At 38.1% G+C, this 24,288-nt stretch overlaps 1 protein-coding gene across 2 annotated transcripts in view; it reads right to left on the bottom strand.

The window, feature by feature from the left end:
• Nucleotides 1-250: 250 nt before the first annotated feature.
• TCERG1L (transcription elongation regulator 1 like) overlaps nucleotides 251-24,288 on the bottom strand; it is a 239,138-nt gene continuing 215,100 nt past the window's right edge. For both annotated transcript variants that reach the window (XM_090057211.1, XM_090057212.1), the window contains exons 10-13: nucleotides 13,494-13,629; nucleotides 9,045-9,134; nucleotides 4,243-4,361; nucleotides 251-2,501 (exon numbers count right to left, since the gene is read on the bottom strand). In XM_090057211.1, the coding sequence (XP_089913337.1) occupies nucleotides 2,345-2,501; nucleotides 4,243-4,361; nucleotides 9,045-9,134; nucleotides 13,494-13,629 (502 nt within the window). In that variant the 3' untranslated portion in view covers nucleotides 251-2,344. The remainder of the gene's footprint in view (nucleotides 2,502-4,242; nucleotides 4,362-9,044; nucleotides 9,135-13,493; nucleotides 13,630-24,288) is intronic.

Genomic DNA, 24,288 nt, shown 5'->3' with positions numbered 1-24,288 from the left:
AACTGACTTCCAGCGCTTATTTGTACAAAAATACCACAGCAATGAAAATACTCGTAATTTACAGTTCTTAATTTTTGCTTTTCATTCCACTTCCCCAAGAGAATGAGATCGATTCTAATTCTTATCATCACCAACTAGCACAGTCAGGTGGTATTAAGTGTTTCCAAGAAAGCCGAAAAATGTTTAAATTAAAAGTAATCTTAAAAAAAATCAAGAAATCATTTTATTTATATTGGAAAGGTGAGGGCAACATAGGATATAGATATGCACATACATTTTAAACATAAGGCAACACAAGTGCAAATCACTGGAAGTAGGGTAGTCTCTCTCTCTCAGTAAATGAGGCCTCATTATTTCCATGCATCTCCCTTTAGTTTCAGCGGGAAACCTCACAACCTATAAGAACCTATAAGACGTGTGCACTTCTAGTGGTTGGTACTGTACAGTCACACAATATTTACAAGTGAACTTCAGCTCTCTAGGCAAGATACTTCACATGTAACTCTGAGCAACACACAGTTAAATGCACATCAGGGTTTTTGGATGACATCAGGATACCTATCAAAGCAAAGCTAGAGCAGAATGGGTTGTTATAAAGCCCCAGGGTACATATATAGTTACATAGATCATTTTTATACAGTTGGTCTATCTGTGATAAATCACAAAGTAAGGATCATCGTCTGTTGTCCTGGACTCCAGCTCTGTTCTGAAAGTATTAAATCCTCACTTTCTTGAATATCTGAAGTGATGGTGTTCAATACCTGTAGGAATTTTCAGCAAGATCCTCTTCTTATGGGAATAAATGAGGATTTTGCTATTCAATGGCAGCAAGATTATATCTTCCACTTGTTGCGTGCTGCTCAGTTGCATATGGTTTATTAGATACATTCCCAAAACCAAGCTTAAGGAAAGTTAAAAGAACAAATAAGGATAAAATATATATACCCCAAAGAAATAAAAACCCAGAATAGCGAGTAATTAACATGTTGGTTAAAAAGTTAGCTCACTGAAGTTCCACATATATTAAAACGTTCAGGTTTCTTTTTAAATGTCTATTCAAATTCCTTTGGGGCCATTATTTACACTTTAATGTTTTATTTTTATTGTTTAAGAAACATGTGGCACAGACCTAAAGAAAACTTACCATTACTTGGAGAAAATTCCAAACTACTAGTAGGAAAAAAAGGAAACCTACAAAGCATCTGGTCATAATAAAACATAATCCAATTAGGTTTGGTATATTTTAACTCACAATGTTTGTAAAGAACGCATAAAGCCAGCATAAAATGGAAATTTGGAGTTCTGCTGATATATGCTATCTGATTTATGTGATTTTCGTTATCACAAGGTCTTTTTTTGTCTTCAGCATGCTTGTATCTCCTGTTGATAGTGTTGGAAGTTTATGTATAAATTACCTGTTCCTCAAATATGTATTAGTTTAAAATAAATTGTCAGAATTGTGTCATTCTGTTTAAAATTTCCAAATGTTAGAAACTAAATGCTGAAAGTTAATTGGCTTAAAATATTTATTAATTAAAAAAAGTTAGAATATTTGTGTATACAAATATGATGAGAAAAAATATCATGCAAACTCTGCATACAATAAAAATAACTCAAATATTAATATGGTTTTACAAAATAACTTTTTATAGTAACTTTTATGAGAAATGTTGCTCTTATCTCTGTGTCTGAAAGCACCAGTCACAGCCATTTTTTAAATTTAGAAGTTTTTCTGTGGAACATATATCAATAATTTCACACTTTTGCACTATGATCAACAATTAATACTGTGTTACTTTTACTCAGAAAACTAGACATAGACATATGAACATAGAGTAATGAATTCCTTAATACCACTGTATTTCTAAACAATGTATGTTAATGCATAAAGTTGCCAAAAATTTGCTTTAGATAATTCCCTTAAATGATGACAATATCTTGAGATTGTTATGGATGACATCTGTTTCTGCTTAATTACAAATCTTCATTGGATTTATAATTTGTGTATATTACAAGTGATTTGCATAATTAAAACAATTAAGGGATTGACATATCATGGCAATTAGAAATGCATCAAACTCTGAATGTTATACAAAAGAGAGCTTCAATATGAAACATTAATTCTTTGAGAACTAAATATCCTACAGATTCCTGCAGAGCAACCTTAATACATTTAACTTGTGTTCACTGAACTTCAATATGAAAAGGTTTTTCTCCAGGATATCTGGTTCTTCTTTACGTTATTGGACCTTTAACCAAAAAAAGACAAAAAATGCTTCTTCCTTTTATTTTCTCCACCAGTCACAGTATTGACTTGTGTGCTTATTGCAGATTTCCAGAATTTTTATCTCATTTTCCGGAGCCTTATTCTGTTTTCTTTGTCTCTCTTTTTAAGAATAAGTATGAACTGGTTGAAAAAATGCTCTTGGTCTTTCTTTTTCTGAACAAGTCGAAACCGCTGATCTCTGCCATGTTTCTCTGCAAATTCTTTAAATGTTGTTCTGCAGACAAGAAACAATCATGAGTAAAGCAGCGCTTAAAAGACTTGTTGCTACAGATTCAGATTCTTTGACCATGGGTTTACTTGTTACGTTTCATATTGCTGTGTCAGACTTACTGAGATTGTTCTCTACTTGACAAAGGGAGTCAATCTCTCCATTCTGTTGCCTCTTCCAAAATCAAAATCATCGTTACTCCATAATTTACTTGACTTACTTGCATTAATCAGTATTCCCATTCTTATACGCTGTAAATGTATTGCTTAGCAATTAGTTTAGAGTTAATTATCTTAAATCATTATTACAGTATGGCTAAAATGAATTTTCACTGCTGCACCTAGTTGGTGAATTCTACCCTTCTTAGAGGTATATCAGAATTTCTATTATTGCTATATCTTGTAATGGAAAACTCTATTATGTCTAAATTATAGCAAATGCATTTGACTGTCCAAATATGAATACCTAAAGGAACACTGTAGCTTTATCTTCTTTAACAGAAGCATAAAAAATGGAGGAGAAAGGGACTTCATGTATCCCAAACCCCTTTGTAAAGTAGAATCATCATGTAGGGAAATGTACTGATCTATAACGTGAACTGAAAAATACTGGAGATGTTATGTGCTACTATGTGTTTATTTAAATGCTGGGGGCTGGGTAGTTTGCATCCTGCTGTGCTTACATGGGTAAATTATTTACTTCACATTCACTATGGGTAGGGGTGTACCAAACTCAAGGAGGTGGCTGGCTGATTTTGTGGGCAGACCCCAGGGCCAGCCACCATTTTTGTGGGCTGAGTGCAGAGTGGGCATCCCCATTCCTCTAATTGGCTGAAAGGCCCCACAGACCTGCCCTTCCCCATAGATTGCCTGAAATTGCAGCTTCATTGCCCTGATTAAGCCAGGGAAAGCTGTTAATCCAAATGTTATTAAGCATGTATTAATGGCTTCCGTGGGTGAAATCAGGGTAATTCAACCACTGTTTCAGGCCATCCCCTAGAAGGGATACTGCACAAGCAGCTGCACTGGGGTCACAGGCTGGCTGGGGCAGGCAGCTGGGAGGCTATACTGGGGTCTGTGGAGCCCTGGCCCAGCTAATTACTGGTGGTGGGTACAAGCACACAACAAGCTAGCCCAGGGCTCCACAAGCTCTGGTGCAGCCTCCTGGCTGCCTGCCACAGCTAGCCTGGGGCCTCAGTGCAGCTGCTTGTGAAGCAACTTTGCTTCTTGCTGCAAGCAACATATCCTGGCCTCCCTCCCTCTACATCTGGCCTCTGCCCCCCTCCACCAACCACTCCAACTCTGCCCTCTTCCTCCCCCTCCCTCCCCTGTTCCCTCTGCCCACCCCCTTCCTGTCCCCATCTGCCATTCTCCAAGACTGTAGGGTTTGCTGGTAAGTAATTTTTTTTCCTTTACAGTAAGCCCATCAAAATTGCAGAGACCACCATTTTTCACAAAGCCCACCTGATTTTGAATTTTCCACAAAAATTGTACAGTCATGAATTTGGTAGGTCCCTAACTATGTGGACATACAGATTTTCATGGAGGCTAGGGGGAAATAGATTGAGATAGAACAAGAATAAATAAGCCACTGCCCTCTTACTTTCCATAAAACACTTTTTTTTTTTTGCTATAGACATTACAAGTAAAACATCAGTGAGTTAAAAGATTGATCATGATCTAATTTTTAAAAAGTTTCTTTAATTTAAAATGTGTGAAAACCCATTTCTTTTGAAGAAGCTTCATACCTTGGTGATAATTTGGACTCCTCTAGCAGTTTTTTAAATTCTTCTTTGGCTAGCAATAATTTATTTTTCCTTTCTTTGTATTCTTCTTTCATCCTTGTCTTGACAAACTGCTCAAATATCTTTTCAGGAAAAAGGAGACAAAATACAGCATATTTATTAATAGTTCCTTTGCCATACACATAGTTGATTAAAGGTTTGCAGAATTCCAGAACTGCACTCCACTTGACACTTGCTGACCCACATACCTATACAATCTACTCCTAAGTCCTGATAATGTGTTTCACAGGAAAAATATCTATTTGGGGCGTTTATGTCTGCATTCAAATACAGAGTGCAGCCTTCTGTCAGGGGTACAGGTAACCAGTCCTGTGCACAGCTCAACATTCATAAGATTCATAAGATTATACATTTCCATCTCATATCTGTCAAACAGATTGCATTTATTAGGTTTGAAATCTGCACCTTTCCTGACCTATCTTAACTCCTGACTGTGGGCCAGAAAAGTGTCCATGATGTTAAGCAGCAATTTCATGTCCATTACACAAAGAAAAATTGAATCATGTTTCCACTGAGCTTGCACATGGGCTTCCACATGATGCACACAAGCAGACAAAGCTATCGATGCCAGTAGAAGAGCTGTATGCCAGCTACGTAAACATGTTTAGCCACACAAAGGTGCAGAAACACCCCGGTAGGATTTCTTTGTTGCCTAACTCCCTTTAAAATTTATGGACGTTACATCTGTAGGCAGTTTTGAAAATTCCCCTCGGTACCAATCATCATCTATAATCACCTTAAAACATCTTTAAAAATCTGGCCCTTTCTTTAGTTTGCATTATAAAGAAACACAAAATAAAAATCAAGTATTTTGCCTTGAAATATCTATAACTGTTTAACACTAAAATACCTATTTGTAGGAGCACTGTGTCTGTTCCTTGTTTGTACTGGAAAAGGTAAACTAGCTAAAGTAGGTCTCTGATGACCTCCCATTCATTTACATGTGCAAACATATTTACAGGAAAGAGAAAGCAAAAAATTAATTTGGCAGGTAATTCCAATTGTTATCTTGTGCCTACATAAAGGAAGCAATGTTTCTGCAAGCATTCAAATTTAAAAATGGAAAAAGAGAGAGTTAACATGTAGCTCAAGCCCAAATCATATATTAATTGATTCTATGTGCTCTTAGAAGGCGAGTAAGTAAGTGCATGTAGGGCAGAAATGAGGCACGCAAAACTAAGTAATATTGCCACTGCAAATTCTATCACCATGTTATCAATATTAGGAAACATACTATGATCAGTTTTGATTACTGCAAAAAGTGCTTAGCTATCAATCATGCCACTGTATTGTTCTGGCTGTTAGTCAACGTTTATTTTCCCACAGAAAAAAACATCAAAATCGCCCTTAGGTTTTATATGTGGAGTCAGAATATTGTGACCCTTGGGAAACTTTTTCTTTGGTACCTAGGATACTTTTTAATTTCAGTGGCTAGGGACAGAATCACATATTAACTGGTATAAGTGATCAGAAACTGGTTCAAATCTGCAACACAGTGCACATCAACAATTTTCAAAATGGCCAAAACTGGTTTAAGATAAACCAGGATGGATGTAGCATCAAACTTAACTGAGTTAGGTTAAATCAGTTCATTGAACTTCTGTTCAGATCTCCTCCAGATTCAGGTTAACTCACAGTCTCCCAACACCCCAGGATGCTTTGCACCTTCCCCACAAACCCCCTCCCCCACTTCATTGCAGGGTACATGAGCTAGCCTTGGCCCAAACTGTCTGTTTCTCCTGAGCAGGGAAGACTTCTCTAGCACCCCCAGCTTCTACAGGCATGTGACTGCATTTCTGGAATCAAAACTGAATGTCTGTTCACTTGCTTATTGGTTCAATCTATACATCTTAAACTAACCTGCAAAGACTGAAATGATTCACCATCATGCTTTTTGACTGTCTGTACTTAGCCAGTATGTTTATGGATTTAATTCTTTGGAACTTTCCCTTGATTATTCAATTCTGCTGAGGAATTTTTCCCTTTTTTGGGCGGGTGGGGGAAGGGAAATGGGGGACAGGGAAAAAGCAGTTTATCTGTATTTATCTACCTATATTCAGGGGAAAAACTGTGTCTCCTAAAACTGAACATGGAAGTGTGGGGTTGATTAATAGAACAATACAGCAAAATTTTCTAGAAATACTAAAACATCAAAAATAGCTTCTCAAAAAGCATTAATTTCCCCTGCTAAGGCATAAGGTACATTATAGCTTCTGCTATAACACATAATTATTCTTGTCTGAATTTCATCTGTAAAAAGAAAATGAAAGACAAGAATAAAATATTAAATTCTTCTTTGTCATCTGAGAATTCCAAACAATAATAGAATTCTTAAACAATTTATTTATTAATGTTCCGAGAAGTGATTCTCCAAAATGACAGTACTTGTTGACTATAATAAATCCATCTAATATATTTTCTACTACAATGCTTTTCACAGTTTCTTGGCATAAGTTTCACTCTATTTTCAATCTAAGTACTATAACATCTTTCCTCTAACTGGTAATAACCCCTTGGGAAATATTGATAAATAAACCTACCTAACTGCTATTCTTCAGTAAAAGATACTTCCATTCCTCAGGCAGCCTCAGATAAATTACCCAGAGATACAAAGCAGGGCTCACATCATGATCCAACTAATCTTAACACATGTTAGAGTCATGAAACACTTTTTTTTGGATGTGTGGATAAAATGCTTTCATGCCCTCTCTGCTTAGGGCCATTTCTCTCCTGCCCTTTTCAAGCTAGAAAAGGGAAGAAAGAGGAAACATTAATAATTTATTGTTTAACTAGCCATAGCCTAGGTTCCTCTTTTTAATTTGTATGTGGTCTTCATGAACTCATCATAGAAGTAGGGCCAGATTTCAGCTCTGAGTCTTCAAAACATTAGCTCATTTACATAATTCAAAAGACTGCATGGAAATTAATCTTCTGAATGTCAAAGACTTGCACAGACGTATAGCAGAGATTATTTTTCTCCCACAAACTCAATTTCCACGTAAAATAGGGCATCAGTAAGCATCATTCACAGCAAAACTTTCCATGCATCTGATGACAGCATATGTAATTTCTTCTACAATACATCAGCATGATGATTAATTAAGTCAGTGATCTATTTTTATTCTTTTCTCAGGTCACATGGAATCAAAGACAGTAATGTCTAAATACACAGAACAGTCTGAAACATCTGAATACCTACAAATCCATTATTCAAAAGCCAGCTATAAAAGAAAATGTTGGACATAGAACAACAGGTCCTTCCATTTATATTTCTATCCAGCAAATCTTCTAAAACTTTAAACATCTGATATGATTTTGCATTAATTACAACTATCTAGGTAATAGTCCTTAAAAATGCTTGAACTGGCTTATAGTTTGTGCATATTTTCCAGATGCAAATGAATAAAGTTTGATTCAGTTCTTAGATCAGTAAATATAGGACTTTTTTGTCACATCTCTTTCCAACTGGTCCAATTAATCACGCTTGGTAGATGTCACCAATTATTTTAATCCTCTAGTTTACTTTTTATCTTGAATATTTTCTCTTTCTCAGTACCAACATTAACACAACTTTGATCTTCTATGTAAAGTCCTTATTCTTCATAATCATTTTTCCTTGAGCATTTAATATACCCCACAACTGAGGTCCATGTCAGCAATGTTTCAAGGTAAGGTCTATATGATATGTTTTTATTAGGTGTGTTCATTATATATTTTTAGTAAATCATGTATATGGTTGATAACACAAAAGAAGCAATAAAGCTTGATAGATTGATTAAGGTCTAGGTGTTGTCCTTGTTGAGTCATTGGAGGAAAGGCAGAGCTCTCTTGCAAAATAATCCTGTCTCCCTGTTTACTACTATCACCTTTATTAAACATTTTCCTCATTTCACAATCATGCATTACAAAACCATTTTAATAAAATATAATTTGAAAATAACTCATATGGAAAGTATAAGTTAAAGTGTTAAAGTGTTTTAATATATGCATATAAAAGAGTACTGTTGCTATATGTCCTTATGCCTTCTATATCATAGAGAAGGTGGTGCCTCTACCTTCAGTTCCTCACTTATGGGGTCCCAAAAGGTTCACTTTTCTCCATTATCTTATTTGATACCTATTTGAAGCCATTAGAGGAACTACTTACACAATAGGATTAGAAGTGCAAGTGATATCTGTAAGAAGCTGAGTTCTATATTTCTCTGTCTCAAAAGGTAAAACCATTATCTCCCACCTTCCTCAGGCTCTTAAAACCATTTATTCACAAAAATACAGCTTGAACAGAAATGAATATCATTTCTGAATCATAGGAATAGGGCCATAGGAACAGGTCCAGCACTGGTCAAGAAAGGATCATCCCAAACTAATGCATGTCTAGCATGCACTTGAAAACTTCCAAAACCTCTCTTGGATGACAAGCATCTCTTACAAGCAGATATGGAAGAATTCACCTTTTCATAACACCCCATTATGGAGAGCTAGTGCCCTCAGCTAGGTGGGTCTACAGGCTTAAACACATATACCTTTAATTCTATTAAATTATGAATCCTACTTTCTAAGATGAAATAAGGTGATTACTGCTGTTGTCAATAATAATAATAATAATAATAACAACAACAACACAACAACATTATTACTATTATTATTATTTTAGTTTGTGGGTCATTGAGATGCTATGGTAATTGTTGGGCATCAAAAACTGATCAGAAAGGTTACATACATTATTAATACTCTTCTGAACTCACCTGTTTACGCTCTTCAGAGTTCAGTAGAAGGTAGCGTGGGTCAAATACTATTTTGTGTAACTCTTTTTCCCAAGTAGAAAATGCTGAGACCTAAGAAATACATGAATGTATCTGCATTAAATATCTTTACTAAAGCTTTGTAAAGCCAAGTTACTAGGCAATGTTCACAATGCATTAATGTTACAAAAGTGCTTTTGGAAAAAATAATATGCAATTTAGGAATAAAGTTTCTGGAAGGAATAAATTGAATAATCAGAATGAAGACAACTAAATTTGAAGTAAGAGAAACATTTAAGAAAATTGTTAACTGGCATAAGAGAAAAGGAGAAAACAAAATGGCACTTCTGCTAAGAGGTTTTCTTGAACAAGTTTAGTAAAACATGCCTGAAGTGAAAAAAAAAACCCTAAGAAAATGAACATATAATTAAAAAATGTATTTTTCCAATTCCTTGAATAAATTTAAATATTTTTTTCATTTTCTTTTCATGTTATTTTATAATTTTATTTTATATCTGCCCCTCTTCAGCTTCTCCTCATATTAATGTTTTTATTCTGTTGTCTTTATTTACCTACATAGTGATCTTCTGACTACTGATTGCTACTAATATTATTATAGATTCCTTTAGTTTTGTATTTCTGTGGTAGATTGCAAGTACATTTCAGACTAGATTTATTTTTATCTTGTGTCCTGTTTTTATTTTCTTTTTTTTCCAGTCCTTTTTTTCCCTGGTGCTTTAAATATAGGTAGGGCCATAACAAATTCACTGCAAATGTGGGCTGCACAGGTTTAATTTTGCAGGTTCCTTTGCAGCCCTCCCTGCTTGCTCGATTGGTGAAGGAGCCCTGCTTGCAGCTCATCCTGCTAGTCAGAACTAAGCTACAAGTCAGGTCCCTCCACCAATCAGCAGTGGGGGGAGGGGGGCTGTGCAGGGGAATCTGAAATATTAAAGGAGCCACACACTTCCACTGTGAATCTTGTAGGGCCCTATATATACTTAATGGCACATTTCCTTTACGTTTACATAAACTTAAAACTTTCCTTCTGCATATGTAAATCATTTACATAATCACAGACTTCTAAAATAAAGGGGAAAATATTATTTATTTAAATAAAAATACTTTCTGGCCTGGATTTGGTACTGGAAAAGCAAAGTTGAAAGGTCAAAAACACACTGGATAGTTAATGATACCTCTGAAAGTGGCTGGGAAATGAATTGTTCCTCAGTGGGTAGGAATAATAATATGCATCTGGCCATTTCTCTGATCAGTGCCACAATATATATCAGTATTGCTCGCTATAGGCAAGCTATAACCATTTTGGTCATTCTGCATAAGAAATAGGAATACACATTCCCGTGATAAATCAAACAGAAAAGTTCACTTCATTTAAGCAATTCATCTTGCCATCAGTCCCACATCACAAATCAGTATGAGTCAGATCATGGCTGTCAATGCATGAGTACACAAAAGAACTGATATCTATAACCCAAGAGGCACTATACTTTGTGTAGCAATCATAATGCTTCCTTCCATGAGCCCTCCACAGATGTTACTGAGGCACTGTTCACCAAATTTTGCACCCCAGCATTCCACTGACTCCCATAAAAGTAATTAAATCCTAAATTACATCATTACATATTTTCTAAAAGGGGCTACATTTGAGCTGCTAAGAACCAATGACATTTGGTAACAGTATAAAAAGTCAGCTCATTCCAAACACGTATATACACAAACTATGGAAAAGAGAAAATTCTAATAGGCAATCCTCGTCTTGTCTTTTTAGACCATGTACTCTTTGTGAGAGTTGCAGTCTCCATCTGTTAATGAAAAGGATCAATGCTTTAAGTGTTACCACAAACTAAGTAAATATTAATAAACTGTAAATTCCAAAAAGGCTTCCTGATGTCCTCAAATATATCTCCGTGGTTCTTCATGCTTTCAGGGAATTGTCTAAGATGGCCAAACAATACATTCTGTCTCCATTGGTGCAGAATTACCAGTATCCATCCATTGACTTCGGCTCGCTTACTTTACTTCCATTAGTTCAGTTATCAATTGAGTATTTTCCTTAGCAACAAAATTCCCAGTATTAGAAACATCATTAAACCCAATAAGGCCAATGGGGCCAGGCCAAAATATTAGATTTGAAAAGGTCTTCTATTTTCTGATTCACCTTTGTGCAGAAAATTTTATGATGTGAGATCCTCAAAACATATGAGTTAAATCCCTAGCCTGCCTCTGACATCTTATATATCATCACTGTTAATTAGTTCATTAAAAGAAAACTCTGGAGTAACATAAAATATTCTAATCACCTCACCTAATTACAAAGCAGAGTAAATCACTAAAAAATTAAGTGTGTGAAGTATAATTAAAACAGAATAATTAACAATCAAACAAGAAACCTTTGATGATGCAAAGTGGGTCTAAATGAATTGGCTTTCTTGCTAGAAATCACTGGAAGCCAGGAAGTTTCAAAGTTATAAGCTGACTTATAGAATGTAAAGGGATTGGTTAATATAACAGTTATGAACAGTGCCTCTTTCTGTAACATGATAGTTGTAAATGTAAAGAATGACCCTGGGAACCTATGGACATAAAAGCACAAGTGTCTAATGTTCAAGCTAAAGAAGTCACATAATTTGAAGAGACCACTGTATTAGTGGAGATTACCCTTCCAAAACAACTGGGGATCTTGTATTGTGAGTTTTGGTCTGAAACTGGGTTGGGTATATTGTGTATCACCAGTGCCATACCAAGGGGAGGGGCCGAGTGGGGCAATAGCCCTGGCCACTGAAATAAAGGGGCACCAATAGATGCTGCCCAGCTGGGGCGGGGTGTGGGCTGGAGCCATGAGGGTTTCATTGGTGGGCATGCAGGGACAGGAGGAGGGCAGCTCCCACTGCTGCATGCATTCCCAGGCAAGTGTGGTGGGGGGGGGTGTACCACTCAGATCTATGCACGGGGTGAGGGTGGGCTGCCGCTGGGGGCTTTGTCCCAACTGCAAACTTTGTTGCTATGGCACTGTGTATCACACAGCATGTGCTGACTAATAGTTAAAAGAAAATGATTTATGAAATGCCACAAAAGTAGTCGACATTCCTGCCATGTACACATCGAACAATTTCCTCCAAATTCCTTCCTCCTGGAGTGTTCCTTCTGCAGGCTGCTACATATAGAACCTTCCACGGTCAATTTCATTCCTCCCTGTAAGCTCCAGGACCTTACCTTAAGCTTAGCATTAATCATGTAATCTTGCCATTTTATCATACCCTCACTGTATATATCTTATGAAAAACATTTGCTGCTAAACTGTCCCAGTGATGCAGAAGACAGCAAAGGCCCTGCATCTGTAGCCAAACACAGACATTCAGTTTCTCCTGGGAGAGTCACCATTGCCCTAGGATCCCAGAAGAAACTATGACCACAGATGTTCAAGATTTTTCTCCTAAAGCAAACATGGCTTCTCCCAGAAAACATAACCTGGGAACAACCAAGATTAAGTCACTCCCAGGAGACTTTCTCCTGAGAGAGTGAACATCCATAAAATGTTCTCTCTGGAAAGAAGCTACAGCACAGGCCTGCAGCATCCCAGTGTGCTCCCAAAGTACCTCCTTTGAATTTCATGGGGTAACATGCATGCCTGTAAATGTACATACCTACAGTTTGCAGGATTAGAGTGTAAAAGTCTGATGCTTACTTCTACCACGAGTTAACACTCAAATTCATCACTAAGAAAACAAGAACATACACTAAGGGCCTAATTTTGTAATCATATGGATAAAATTTTATGGACATAAATAACTATATATAGAATCAGTTGAATAAATGCTAACACTTTTGTGTTACAGGGGTGTAGGCTGTAGGTGTGTTGGTCTAATTCATTTTTGTCTAACCACATTTTTGTGAGTAGTTGAATATAGCTGCATTAATTTCAGTATTAAAAAAACAAAAATCAGGTCCCTTTCAAAATCAGTAAATATCCTATCATTCAAACCATGTGGTTGATAAAATAACCTGATATAACTAATTTATTCTGTCTGTACATTAATATATACTTCATCCATATTGTCGAATGTTGATTATGCTATAATCCTACATATTTTGGTTAAAAAAATACTCTTTGACAAATAATGTATTTTTGTCTGAAAATATATATGCCACCAAATAAACCCAAAATACAATTTCAGAATACCACCATGGCCAAAATGCTTAAGCTATTCATTTCAAGGTTTAGACCAGTCACATTTCTTAACGATTATTTCTGATTTTTTTTTCATGTCATTTCCTTTCTATATAGTAACTGTGTACATGAGAGGGAAGAGAAAAAAAAAAACACCTCTTGATTAATGTGGTAGTTAGAGATATAGCTTGCTTGTTATAGTTGTCATATTGCATATACTTTTTTCAAAACGTATAAGGAATATATTAATCACTCTTATTTCTTACCCCTCTCTCCAGAAGCATATCTCGGAAATGGGTAATGCGCTCCTCTAAAGGAAGCACAATCTGATGTGCTGATGTTTTCACATTTTTCTCTTCGACATCAACCTTCTCCTGATTGGCATTCTGGGAATCTTCTGTTCTTTACCCATGTAAGAAAATGAAGCAGGAATAAGTCAGTAAACACATACAGAAGGGTACGCTTTTCAGTCCTCCACTTTCCTTAGAAAATTTCCCCCAAAAATAGAATTTCTCTTTTATACGGTATGCAATATTGACACTAGCCAAGTCAAATCTTATATAGTTATTAAAATGGGATGGATCTTGAAGATCCTTTAGAAGGAATGATGGCAAGCATTTATGTGGAAGTATAGTATGACTAGACTATGATCAAAGACTGCAATTGAAAATTGAGACATTACACTGTGCATCAGTTGGCATTGTTCTATATAATGTGTCAAGGAGTGAAGATTTCAGAGTTGAAACTGGAGAAAGCCATGTTAGTGTTTTTTTCTTAAAAGCTTAAAGGTCAACAATAATCTTCCTTTTATGTTCTCAAGCATCCCATAACTTCACTCCTAGGGGAAGTAATTTGGCTTTTTATCACATATCACATGACCTGCTAGTGAAGAACCTTCCTCTCTATCTGTTCAAAAAAATCTTTGCATGAACTGATAACCATTTTCCAGAAATATATCATTTAGGAATAAAGAGCTGTTTCCAAATAATTAATTACCATTATGTGAGCTATTACATTTACAAGGGTCACTGCCATGCATCTAGCATTACTGTGTTTATTTCAGGAGAGAACATGAACAATGTACTTAAAACTTCAAACAGAGGCACATAAGGGCCATTTCCTCATCAAGTGCACTTTGGCACAGCTCAGTTAAAAGCCAGTGGAGGTACACCAATCTACATCCTACCTTCTGAGGATCAGGCCCATATATTTTTTACTTAGTCCAGAAATCAATAATTTTTCTACAAAACAACTTTTTACTAAAATTCACTGTTTATTCATGCCCAAGTGCTTTCTTGGTAGCATAAGCCACACTGCTCCGTCTTGACATTACCTTTGTGGGGAATAGCCCCAGTAATAGATGATAGGGCCGTGCGAAATTTCACCAGCTGTTTTGTTTCAAGCTCAAAACAGTGAAATCAAATTTAATGAATGTTTTGAACTAGCCTCAAAATGAAACAAGGGCAGTTAAAACATTTAAAAAGTTTTGAAATATTTTGAGTTGCAAAGCTAAAGCTGGGCTTGCTTGCAGGGAAACAGAAAGGAAGGAGAGGGAGAGGGAAGAGCGAGGAAGGACTGCTCTGATATTGACTGTGTAGCTGGCCAGTGACTGTGATCCCTCCCTGAGGTCCCTTCCAATCCCAGTGCTCTGGGGCCACAGTGCCAGTGAGGGTGCGCCTTAACACATACACAAAGTCATACATGTCACGAGTTTTGCTTGTCACCATCTTGAGGTGCAGTTTCCCAGAAATCCCTGCACCTATCTCCTTGAAACCTTGCAGGCTTTGTGGCTTCATAAGAGTCTATCCTCCCTGCTGTTTTCATTTGAATCAGGCAGTTTCATGCTCTTATAGCCTATGGGCAAAACGATGAAACACATCGAAACAACGAAACAGTTTCAACAAAACAAAATGGAACAGTGCTTTGAAACTAAACTAAACAAAACATTGAAATGAAACAATATCTCTTCAAAATGGTGAAATGGAAGTCAAAATGAAATGGTGCTGTTCTGCACAGATCTAAATGAATTAGAGACTAAACTTCAGGACAACAGAAATATCAAAAGCAGGGGAGCGAGGGCTTTTTTTTGTGATGCAGACACCTGTCTACTAGGGATCCAAGGACATTTGCTAATATAGCTCAGAGAAACTAGGCACCTGGACTGAGGAAGTGTACACCATAAGTAAACTTGTGGTGACAATAACAGTTGAACTCTGACAACTTGATTCAGATTTAAACTGGAGGTAGGCAAACACCAGATTCCAGGATTTCAACAGCAACAACAGAGTTGGGCAAGTTCAGTTCTGGCTTGTACTCATCTCTACTATTTATCTGTACCAAGCCATCTATTCTTTCAAGCCCTACTTTATTAAAGGGCAAAAGATGTGATCATATTGGCAACATTTTTCAAAGCTGGATGCTAAAAGTAAAGTACTTATTGCTACTTTTGTCATTTTAATAAAAGTGGTCCAATGTTTAGAGGTGCTGTAGGTCTCACTGAAGTTAATTAACTTTAGACCCCCAATTTAGAATTTAACCATTGAATGTAATAACATTTTTATTTCCGAAGTGCTCTAACTTGAACTATTTGAAGAGAGAAAACATTCAAATATACTTTTCTGCTAATAAATTACATCAGTCAGTCAATAATGCAATTAGTCCTAGCATATTATGTCCCTGCAGTAATTGTATTACACTTAAATTGCACTAAATGTTGTTATATATATTATTAGTGGATGCAAAAGTATTGCACTGTCACTCTTCATATTATGCTGATGACTTTTATATTGCATTAGCAATTTTCATTTTCCCCAAATCATAATATTCTGTAATATGATCCATCAACCTTAAATTCCAATTTCTAGAATCCCCAAAGATTTTTTTTTGAAGCTGAAACTGATGAAAATACTAAATATTATTCAATCAGCTATGATCCATGAGAGATGCACTCTCGTTTGGTTTGGGTAATAGAAGATGTTTCTACACATGAGTCTTTCATGTATTTTCACACTAAAAACTATAGTGAAAACAGTTCTAACAGTAAAGGAATGCAACAAAGTATTTTAATTTATAGTTGAAAGGACACGTATAGACAGATCATTTTACTTTGTACTCTATTACTATCACAATTTTGGAATTTTCATAAAATTATTTTTCTTTAGCTGTACCAACATTTACAGTTGAATACTGTAAACGTTCCATCAGGAAAAGGATCACTGGCTGCAGCTACACAAGATGCTGGCTGTGCAGCAGTCTGTGACTACTGTGCAGTAATGTGGCATGGCAGAAAGCATGATGCGATGCTATTGCACAGTAGTCTCGAGATACTGCACAGTCAGTGTCATGAAAAGGCCATTCCTCGGCTGAAGAATATGAAGCCGTTCCTTCATACAGTATAATGGTAAACAAGCACTAAATGACTGAGTGAGTCTTGAGTACATGTGGTGACTGAGTAAAAATTGCATCCTAATAGGAAATTAATCTTTAGACTTCATGACTATGCTGGGGTGAATAACGAAATCTCTCCTTGGGGCTCTCCTGCCATGCCTTGAACTGGTGGAAGAATAAGAAGTTAATTCCCCAGTGGGAGAGGGTGTGGTAAGTCACCCCAGAAGCAGTATAAAAGTAAATTGGTTTGTTAGTGAATCCCCCACAGCTTGTGGATAACCCCGGCTGTTCTCATAGCTACCAGCGCACCATCTTCCTTCACCCTCCACTGCTATGCAATTTACTCTCCTGAGCCTGTCAGCTCACCTCTAGTCTCACTCTCTTTCCTTCCTTTGCAGGTATTATCAGATTCTTCCTCCATGGAACCTTCTCTCTGCCTGAGAATCAATCTCCCTTCTGTCTCTCTCTCACCTCTTTGTTTTGCCGGTTGCTATGGTTACCATCAGCTGGTAAGCCAGTCTTATCAGTGATCCATTCCAGCACTGGGTTTGCCGCTCCTGACTTTTCCCATTGACTCTCCTCACACCATGCCCCATGGGGCAAAGAAAAGCCCCCTGCCATGGACTTTAAGCCACTGGCTCTTAATCAGGCAACATTCACCCCGGATGCGATCCCTCTTCTCAACTGTGTCTACTAAGTAATTATCCTTGCCTTGTCCCTGACCCGACTCTCCTCCTCACTCACAACTTTGTAGCACCAAAGAAACAGGGCTGTTCCTTGCCCTGTTACAGACTTCTTAATCTCAAGAATGATCATAGCTCATTTTCTTTAATATACTCTTTATATCCAACACTGACCAAATACAGCAAGATGACAGCCAAGTCTCAATTCTGATGATGACCAGTGAAAACCTATCAGACAAAAACCTCCATTTCTTCCCACCAAGGTAAACTTGACTATCTATTACAAAATGTTGATCTTAAACAAATTCTTCCTAAAATGTCATATAATTTTGACAATTGAGCACTTAAATTTAGGGGGAAAACATAATTTTGATATGATTAGTTACAGTTTTGAGCCCATATTTACCTTCAGATGGAGATTTTCAGCTTCCACTGAGGTTAATGGGAGCCATGTGTTATCCAAAACCTAAATAGGTCCCTTTCTGTTATCTTGTGCTTCACATGAAAGGAACCTTCAAATCATTTTAGTAAACAAATTAACTCTACTCATAATTGCACCAAGTCTTTAAGTAATTAAGATTAAGTAATTTGAAGATATTCTTTTTGCACATTTAAAATAAAGTAACATTCTGCTGCTTTTGTATATAATATAATTAGACTGTTGTTAAGTATTTTAGGTCCTATAATTAAAATGTATTCAAATGTAAATGAAAATAGAGTAGTGTGTAACTTCTTACAAAATTAGCTGTTTGAATGTAAAACCATTAGAATTTTAAACAAAGATCCAGGGCTGAAATAAAATAAGGGTTTTAATAAAAGTCTATTGCACTAAAATGGAACTCTTTCAAATTAATTCAGTAGGCCTACTTGCACAGAACCAGCAATCACCCTAAATACACCAAAAAGACCTGTAATATATAGCCAAGCCCTCAGATACCATCAGATCTGCACTGAGAACACTTGGATTACCATCTCACAAGTCTCAAGAAGGCTTTCACTCAACAGGGACACTTATGGATCTATTTATCCAGAGAGATAGACTGCATGCTTGAAAGATCCACCCAGATACCATGTGAAGAACTGATACAGTACAGAAGGAAAACCCCCACAAATCAAACACCACTGGTTATGACATATCACTCCTCCCTCAAACCTATGCAGAAAATCCTCAAACAATTGCAACCCACACTAGAAAAAGACCCATTTCTGAAAGAGATCTTCCCAAATCCACCCATTCTAGTCTTCAAACAGGCACTGAACCTTGCTAACCTCATTACCATAAAGAAATTTCTGTTGGCCCAAAACACACCAAATGGATCCAGACCATGCCATGACAAGAAATGTAAAGCCTGCCAACACATCTCCACTACCCCCACAATTACTACACCCCACAACAGAACCATCAGAATTTCTGGATCTTAGAGCCGCACCTCCAGAAATGCAATAGATCTTATCCAATGCACCAAATGCCCTGATGGAAAATACATAGGAGAGACCAAACAACAACTATGCATCAGAGTGAATTCACACCAGAAATCCATCAAAGACAAGAATACCCAATTAACTGTGGGGGCACATTTCTCACAAAAAAAAATTCTCTCTCCAATATCTTAGTTCTAATCCTCAAAGGGAATTTACAAAACACTTTTCACGGAGGATCCTATGAACTTCACTTCATCGACCCTGTGGATACAAAAAATCATGGACTATATATAGATTAGGGCTGTGCAAAATGTTGCCAGATATTTCATTTCAAAGCTGTTTCGATGTGTTTGAGCTCAAAACAGCAAAACTGAAATGAAACAAAAGACTTCAAAACAAGGGCACTTGAAACATTTTGAGTTTTAAAGCCGGGCTTAGTTGACTTCAGCTGGTCTCAGGGGGCAGCAGCAACCTCCGCTCATCCAGTGTGCAGATCCAGGGGCCCACATCCCTGGGAGGGCTGCAGGGCTGTGCCGGACTCCTCCTGGGGGTGCGAGCCCCCAGATCTGTGTGCCAGATGAGAGGAGGCTGCTGCTGCAATCTTCTCTTGTCTTATAAATGCATAGGTTCATAGATGTAGGGTCGGAAGGGACCTGAGCAGATCATCAAGTCTGACCCCTGTCCTGGGTAGGAATGAATACTGGGCTCGTATGATCCCTGGTAAATTTAAGCTCAAGTGAACCCAGCTAGGTAATTATCAAGCCTCTTTTTAAAAACCCCTAAGGTAGGAGCCAGCACCACTTCCCTAGGAAGCTGGTTCGAAATCCTGGCCACCCTGGCTGTGAACTAGAACCTACTCTCAATCAATTTGTGGCCGTTATTCCTTGTTACTCTGGGATGTGCTTGAGGGAACAGGGTCTTATCCATTCCCCTCTGGTCACCCCTGGTAAGTTTATAGATGGTCACTAGATTTCTTCTCAGCCTTCTCTTGTGAAGGCTGAGCAGGTTCAAGTCCTGTAGCATCTCTTCGTAGGGTCTGCCCTGCTGCCCCGATCTTGTGAGTGGCCCTCTTCTGGACCCTCTTAATGCCAACCACATCCCTCCTGAAGCGCAGTACCCAGAACTGGACACAGTAATCCAACTGTGGCCTGACCAGTATCGCACAGAGGGGGAGGATCACCTCCTTGGACCTGCTCATGATGCATCTGTGGATACACGATAAGGTGTGGTTAGCCTTACTGACCATGTCCTCATATTGGGAGCCCATGTTCATTTTAGAATTGATAATGACTCCAAGATCTCTTTCTGCCACCGTGCTTTTGAGAAGGAAGTTCCCCAGCTTATAGGTATGCTGCTGGTTCTTTCTGCCAAGTGCAGTACCCTGCACTTGTCAGTATTGAATCCCATCCTATTCACATTCACCCACCCCTGTAACCTGTCCAGGTCCAGTTGTATCCTGTCCCTCCCTTCTAGCTTGCCCACCTCACCCCAAATCTTGGTCTCATCAGTGAATTTGAACAGGGTGCTATTCACCCCCTCGTCAAAGTTGCTAATAAAGAAATCCAAGGACTGAGCCATGGGGGACTCCACTGCTCACATCCCTCCAGGTGGAATATGACCCATCCACTACCACTCTCTGGGTGCGACCCCCTAGCCAATTTGTGCCCATCTGACTGTGTAGGCATCAATGCCATAGTCGCCTAACTTATTAATGAGAATAGGGTGGGAGAAGTGTCAAAGGCCTTCCTGAAGTCCAGAAAGACTACATCCACTGCAACACCTGCATCCCATGATTCTGTGATCTGATCGTAGAAGGCAATCAGGTTGGTCTGACAGGACCTGCCCCTAATGAATCCATGCTGGTTGTCCTTGAGCATCATCACCCCTGTTGGCCCCTCACAGATTTGCTTCTAGATAATTTTCTCAAAGAGCTTCCCCAGGACCAAAGTAAGATTAATGAGCCTATAGTTGCCTGGGTCCTTCCTCCTCCCTTTTTTGAAAATGAGGATCACATTGGCCTTCTTCCAGTCTTCTGGATCCTGGCCAGAGCACCAGGAGTGCTTCTTGTGTTTTAAGTAATATGAGTTATGGCTGAACTTTGATGAAAGTGGTTCTTAACATTATCAAAAAAACATATTGTGTGTCAATTTATTCTGTGTCCAAGGAACAATAGAATTTTACTAAATAAGTTTATTTTTTACATATTCATAATTGGCAGTAATTGGCTAGGCTGAAATACTACTGAAAAAGACTGGGGGGGGTGGGGTCATACTGGATTGCAAGGTGACTATAAGCCACAAGACTATATTAACAGGAGTATTGCACACAAGTCACAGGATGCCATTCTTCTACTCTATTTAGCATTGGTGAGGCCTTACCAGCAGCACTGCATTTCGTTTTGGGCTCAATATTTCAATAAGGATGTGGACAGATTGGTGGGAGTCCAGAGGACAGCAATAAAAATTATTACAGGCATAGAAAGTATACAGAGGTGGTTGAGTGTTTTCTGTGTGCACAGTTGACATGACAAGATTAGAACGAACTTTCTAACTATGAGAATCATTAAGTACTAGAGAGATTACCTAGAGAAGTCATAGCATGTCCATCATTGGTTTATTAGGAAACATTTAGGGATGATTCTGCCTTTTGCAGGGAGTTGGACTATCCAGAGGACCTCCTGAGATCCGTTCCAGCCCTATTGTTTCTATGCTTTATGATTCTAAGATCCCTAGAATATTTTACATTTATAAGGCAATTAAGTGCACCATAAATGTACAAGTGCTACATGTTCAACTGATTTATGTGCCATAAAGTGGCAAAATATGTAGAAGGGGTTTATTTTGTAGCAGTGTTGGCCTAAGGACACAGGCAGACAAGGTTCTTTGGGTAAATCTCATACCTTTTATTAGACCAACTCAAATAATTGAAAAATTCTTCTTAGCAAGCTTTTGGGCACGAACACCCTTCATCAGGCTAAGAAAGCATCTGTAGATGGTCTGTGCTCTTCCTGGATGGAGTGGGAAAGCAGCCAGAGGCCAGTAGGTACGCAAGAAAGCCAGTCAGTTAGCATGTAATTAAGGTGGTCAGTAGATGAGAGACAGGGGAGGGGGGCATGGAAAGGGGGAATGAATGTAGTTGTAATCAAAGGAAGACACACAGGAAGGTGGGAGGAAGGGAATGAAAATAGCTGGCAAAAAGTGAAGGTTTACCTGGGTAATCAGATTTTGGGCAGGTTAATGTGTCCTAAATCCAATGTCTATATTTAGTCAATGATTTTTTGTATTTAGTAGATTGATGAAGTGAAGTTCATCCACGAAGAGCACAGACCATCTGCAGATGCCTCCTCAGCCTGACAAAGGGTGCTTGTTCCTGAAAGCTTGCTAAGAAAGATTGCTAATTTTTCTAACTATTTGAGTTGGTTCCAAAAAAGATATCAGATTTACCTAAAGAACCTTGCCTGCTAAAATACATAGGACATCTTCGTGGCCTGTTTTTATAGCACCATAATTAAACTTATAGCATGTCCCATCCCAAGTCTGACAATCAGTTGCTTGTCCTCACTGGGACAGGGCTTGGCATCAGAATCAGGACAGCCCCAGTCCTGATGCTGAAAATGGGCATTTGGAGGAACAGGTTGCAATGTACCCCAGTAGGGGGTTGTGGGGAAAGGCATTTAAAAGTCCTGGGTTGGAAGGAGCTATGGGGAACTAGTCTAAAAACTATATATTTTTGAACACCAGGGCTGTCCCATGGCTAGGAAGACCCTGGCTCCTGATTGATTCCTACTTGCAGCACTTGCAGAGTCCATACCCACAGTCCCACATATAGTACTGAGGCCTTTGGATTTGAAGTTGTGGCACAGGGGGGACTAGATTTACTCCCCTTGGTGCTGCAGTTACAAAACTGTCTGCAGGTCTGTGGGTATCCAGCTTTCAAGCTGACAGAGCAGGGAGAGCTTAGGAACCTGATCACAGTGAGGAACATGACAGTTTTCCAAAACAGACAAGCATACAAATGGAAAACCCAAACGATGGATTTCTGCTCTTATCACAAATAAAATTGATGATGTCATAAAAATCAATAGAAAAGGTATTTCTAACAAAATAAGGGCTTGTAAATTTAGAACCAGCTTGTGTATTTAGGGCAGCCCAGAGGCTTCTGTAAATTATGCCTGGACTGGGTCTAATGGAGAACTAGATTGAGAATTACAGACCTACCTCTGGTTGCTTTGAAGTTATCTCTTTTCTAGCTTCACAGGTGAGAACACTAATGTATGTTTCTTGTGAGGCAGCTAGCATATTTTTATGCACTGTAAAATAATATACTGCAATATTCTCAGGCTATAAAGAAGACAGTTAAATCTGATACTTGCTGCAAATGACATGTGCCATGACCTTCAATCCTTGAGATTTTGTAGAAGACTATAAAATATCCAGTTTAGCCCAGTTACATGATTGGAGTGCTAGGAGTGCTCACCACCTGGCCTTTATGTGGTTGAACAGTATAAATGAGGAACTCTTCTGCCTCATACCTTGAATGGGGACAGATGAATGTTGACTGGAATCCCTGATGGCACTAAATTCAAAGTAAGTAAGGAGGATCCAATGAGTAAGACTTAGTAGGGCTGGAGGTCTCCATAGGGGAAAGTGATGGTGAACATATTGACGATAATAAAGGTGTTTGTCCTTCTAAGCAGGAAAAGTGGGATGTATTTAATCTCCTTTGGAATACAACCCAGTGTTGCTTCTTTCTAGGATACCTCTGTCACATAGGAGTGTTGCATGAGAGTCACTGAGCAGTCTTTGTTACTAAGTGCTCCTATGTATCACAGATTTTAAATCAGTTCTGGTCTCAGCTGGAAATATGTACATGAGCATCGTGGCATATGAAACCCAGCACTCTTAAGAAACAGCGTTTCAGTTCCAAATGCTGCTGGCATCAGGTTCAATGATTCTAACTGCTGCACATGCTGTTGCTTGCAGATACACGAATTTATTCATTTCAGCAGTTATTTTGTGAGGCTAGGACTATGTGGAAGGAACACTTGATAAGACTATTTCTGGGTAGAAAGCAAATAGGATTTGATTCCTCCTAATTAGGAGGGAAATTTTAATTCTTTTTAAGTACTAAAAAAAGAAAGGAAATGTTAAAAAAAATGTTAATTTGGGGGCAAGGGTCCCTCAGACTTAAAAGCTTCCTTAAAATATTGTAAAAGTTTATATTGTACTATTTGTTCCAGTTTTATTTTTATTTTTAAGCAAAAGAAAAAAATGCCTTGATATCAAACTTCAAAATTTAGCATATTGTATTGACAGCATTTAATATAGATTTGCTATGTCCTGTTTTCTCCTCTCCTGCTATATATATCTAACCCTGACCGCAGCCTCCTGCTTGTGCGTTAAAATATCCTCAAAGGAAAGATGAAAAAGGGTTATTTTATGTCCTTCAAATACTACTCACTGGGCGTGTCTACACATGAAATTAATGTGAATGAAGAAACCCCAGTGCACATTGTGCTGGAGCTTATTGCTCCCAGGTGCTGCGTCTTCACATGCACCCATGACCACAG

Source organism: Crocodylus siamensis, chromosome 7 (genome assembly GCF_052110815.1).
Source record: "Crocodylus siamensis isolate JL-2025a chromosome 7, ASM5211081v1, whole genome shotgun sequence".
In the NCBI taxonomy this organism is placed as follows: Eukaryota; Metazoa; Chordata; order Crocodylia; family Crocodylidae; genus Crocodylus; species Crocodylus siamensis.
This window is presented reverse-complemented; position numbering and strand designations above follow the sequence as displayed.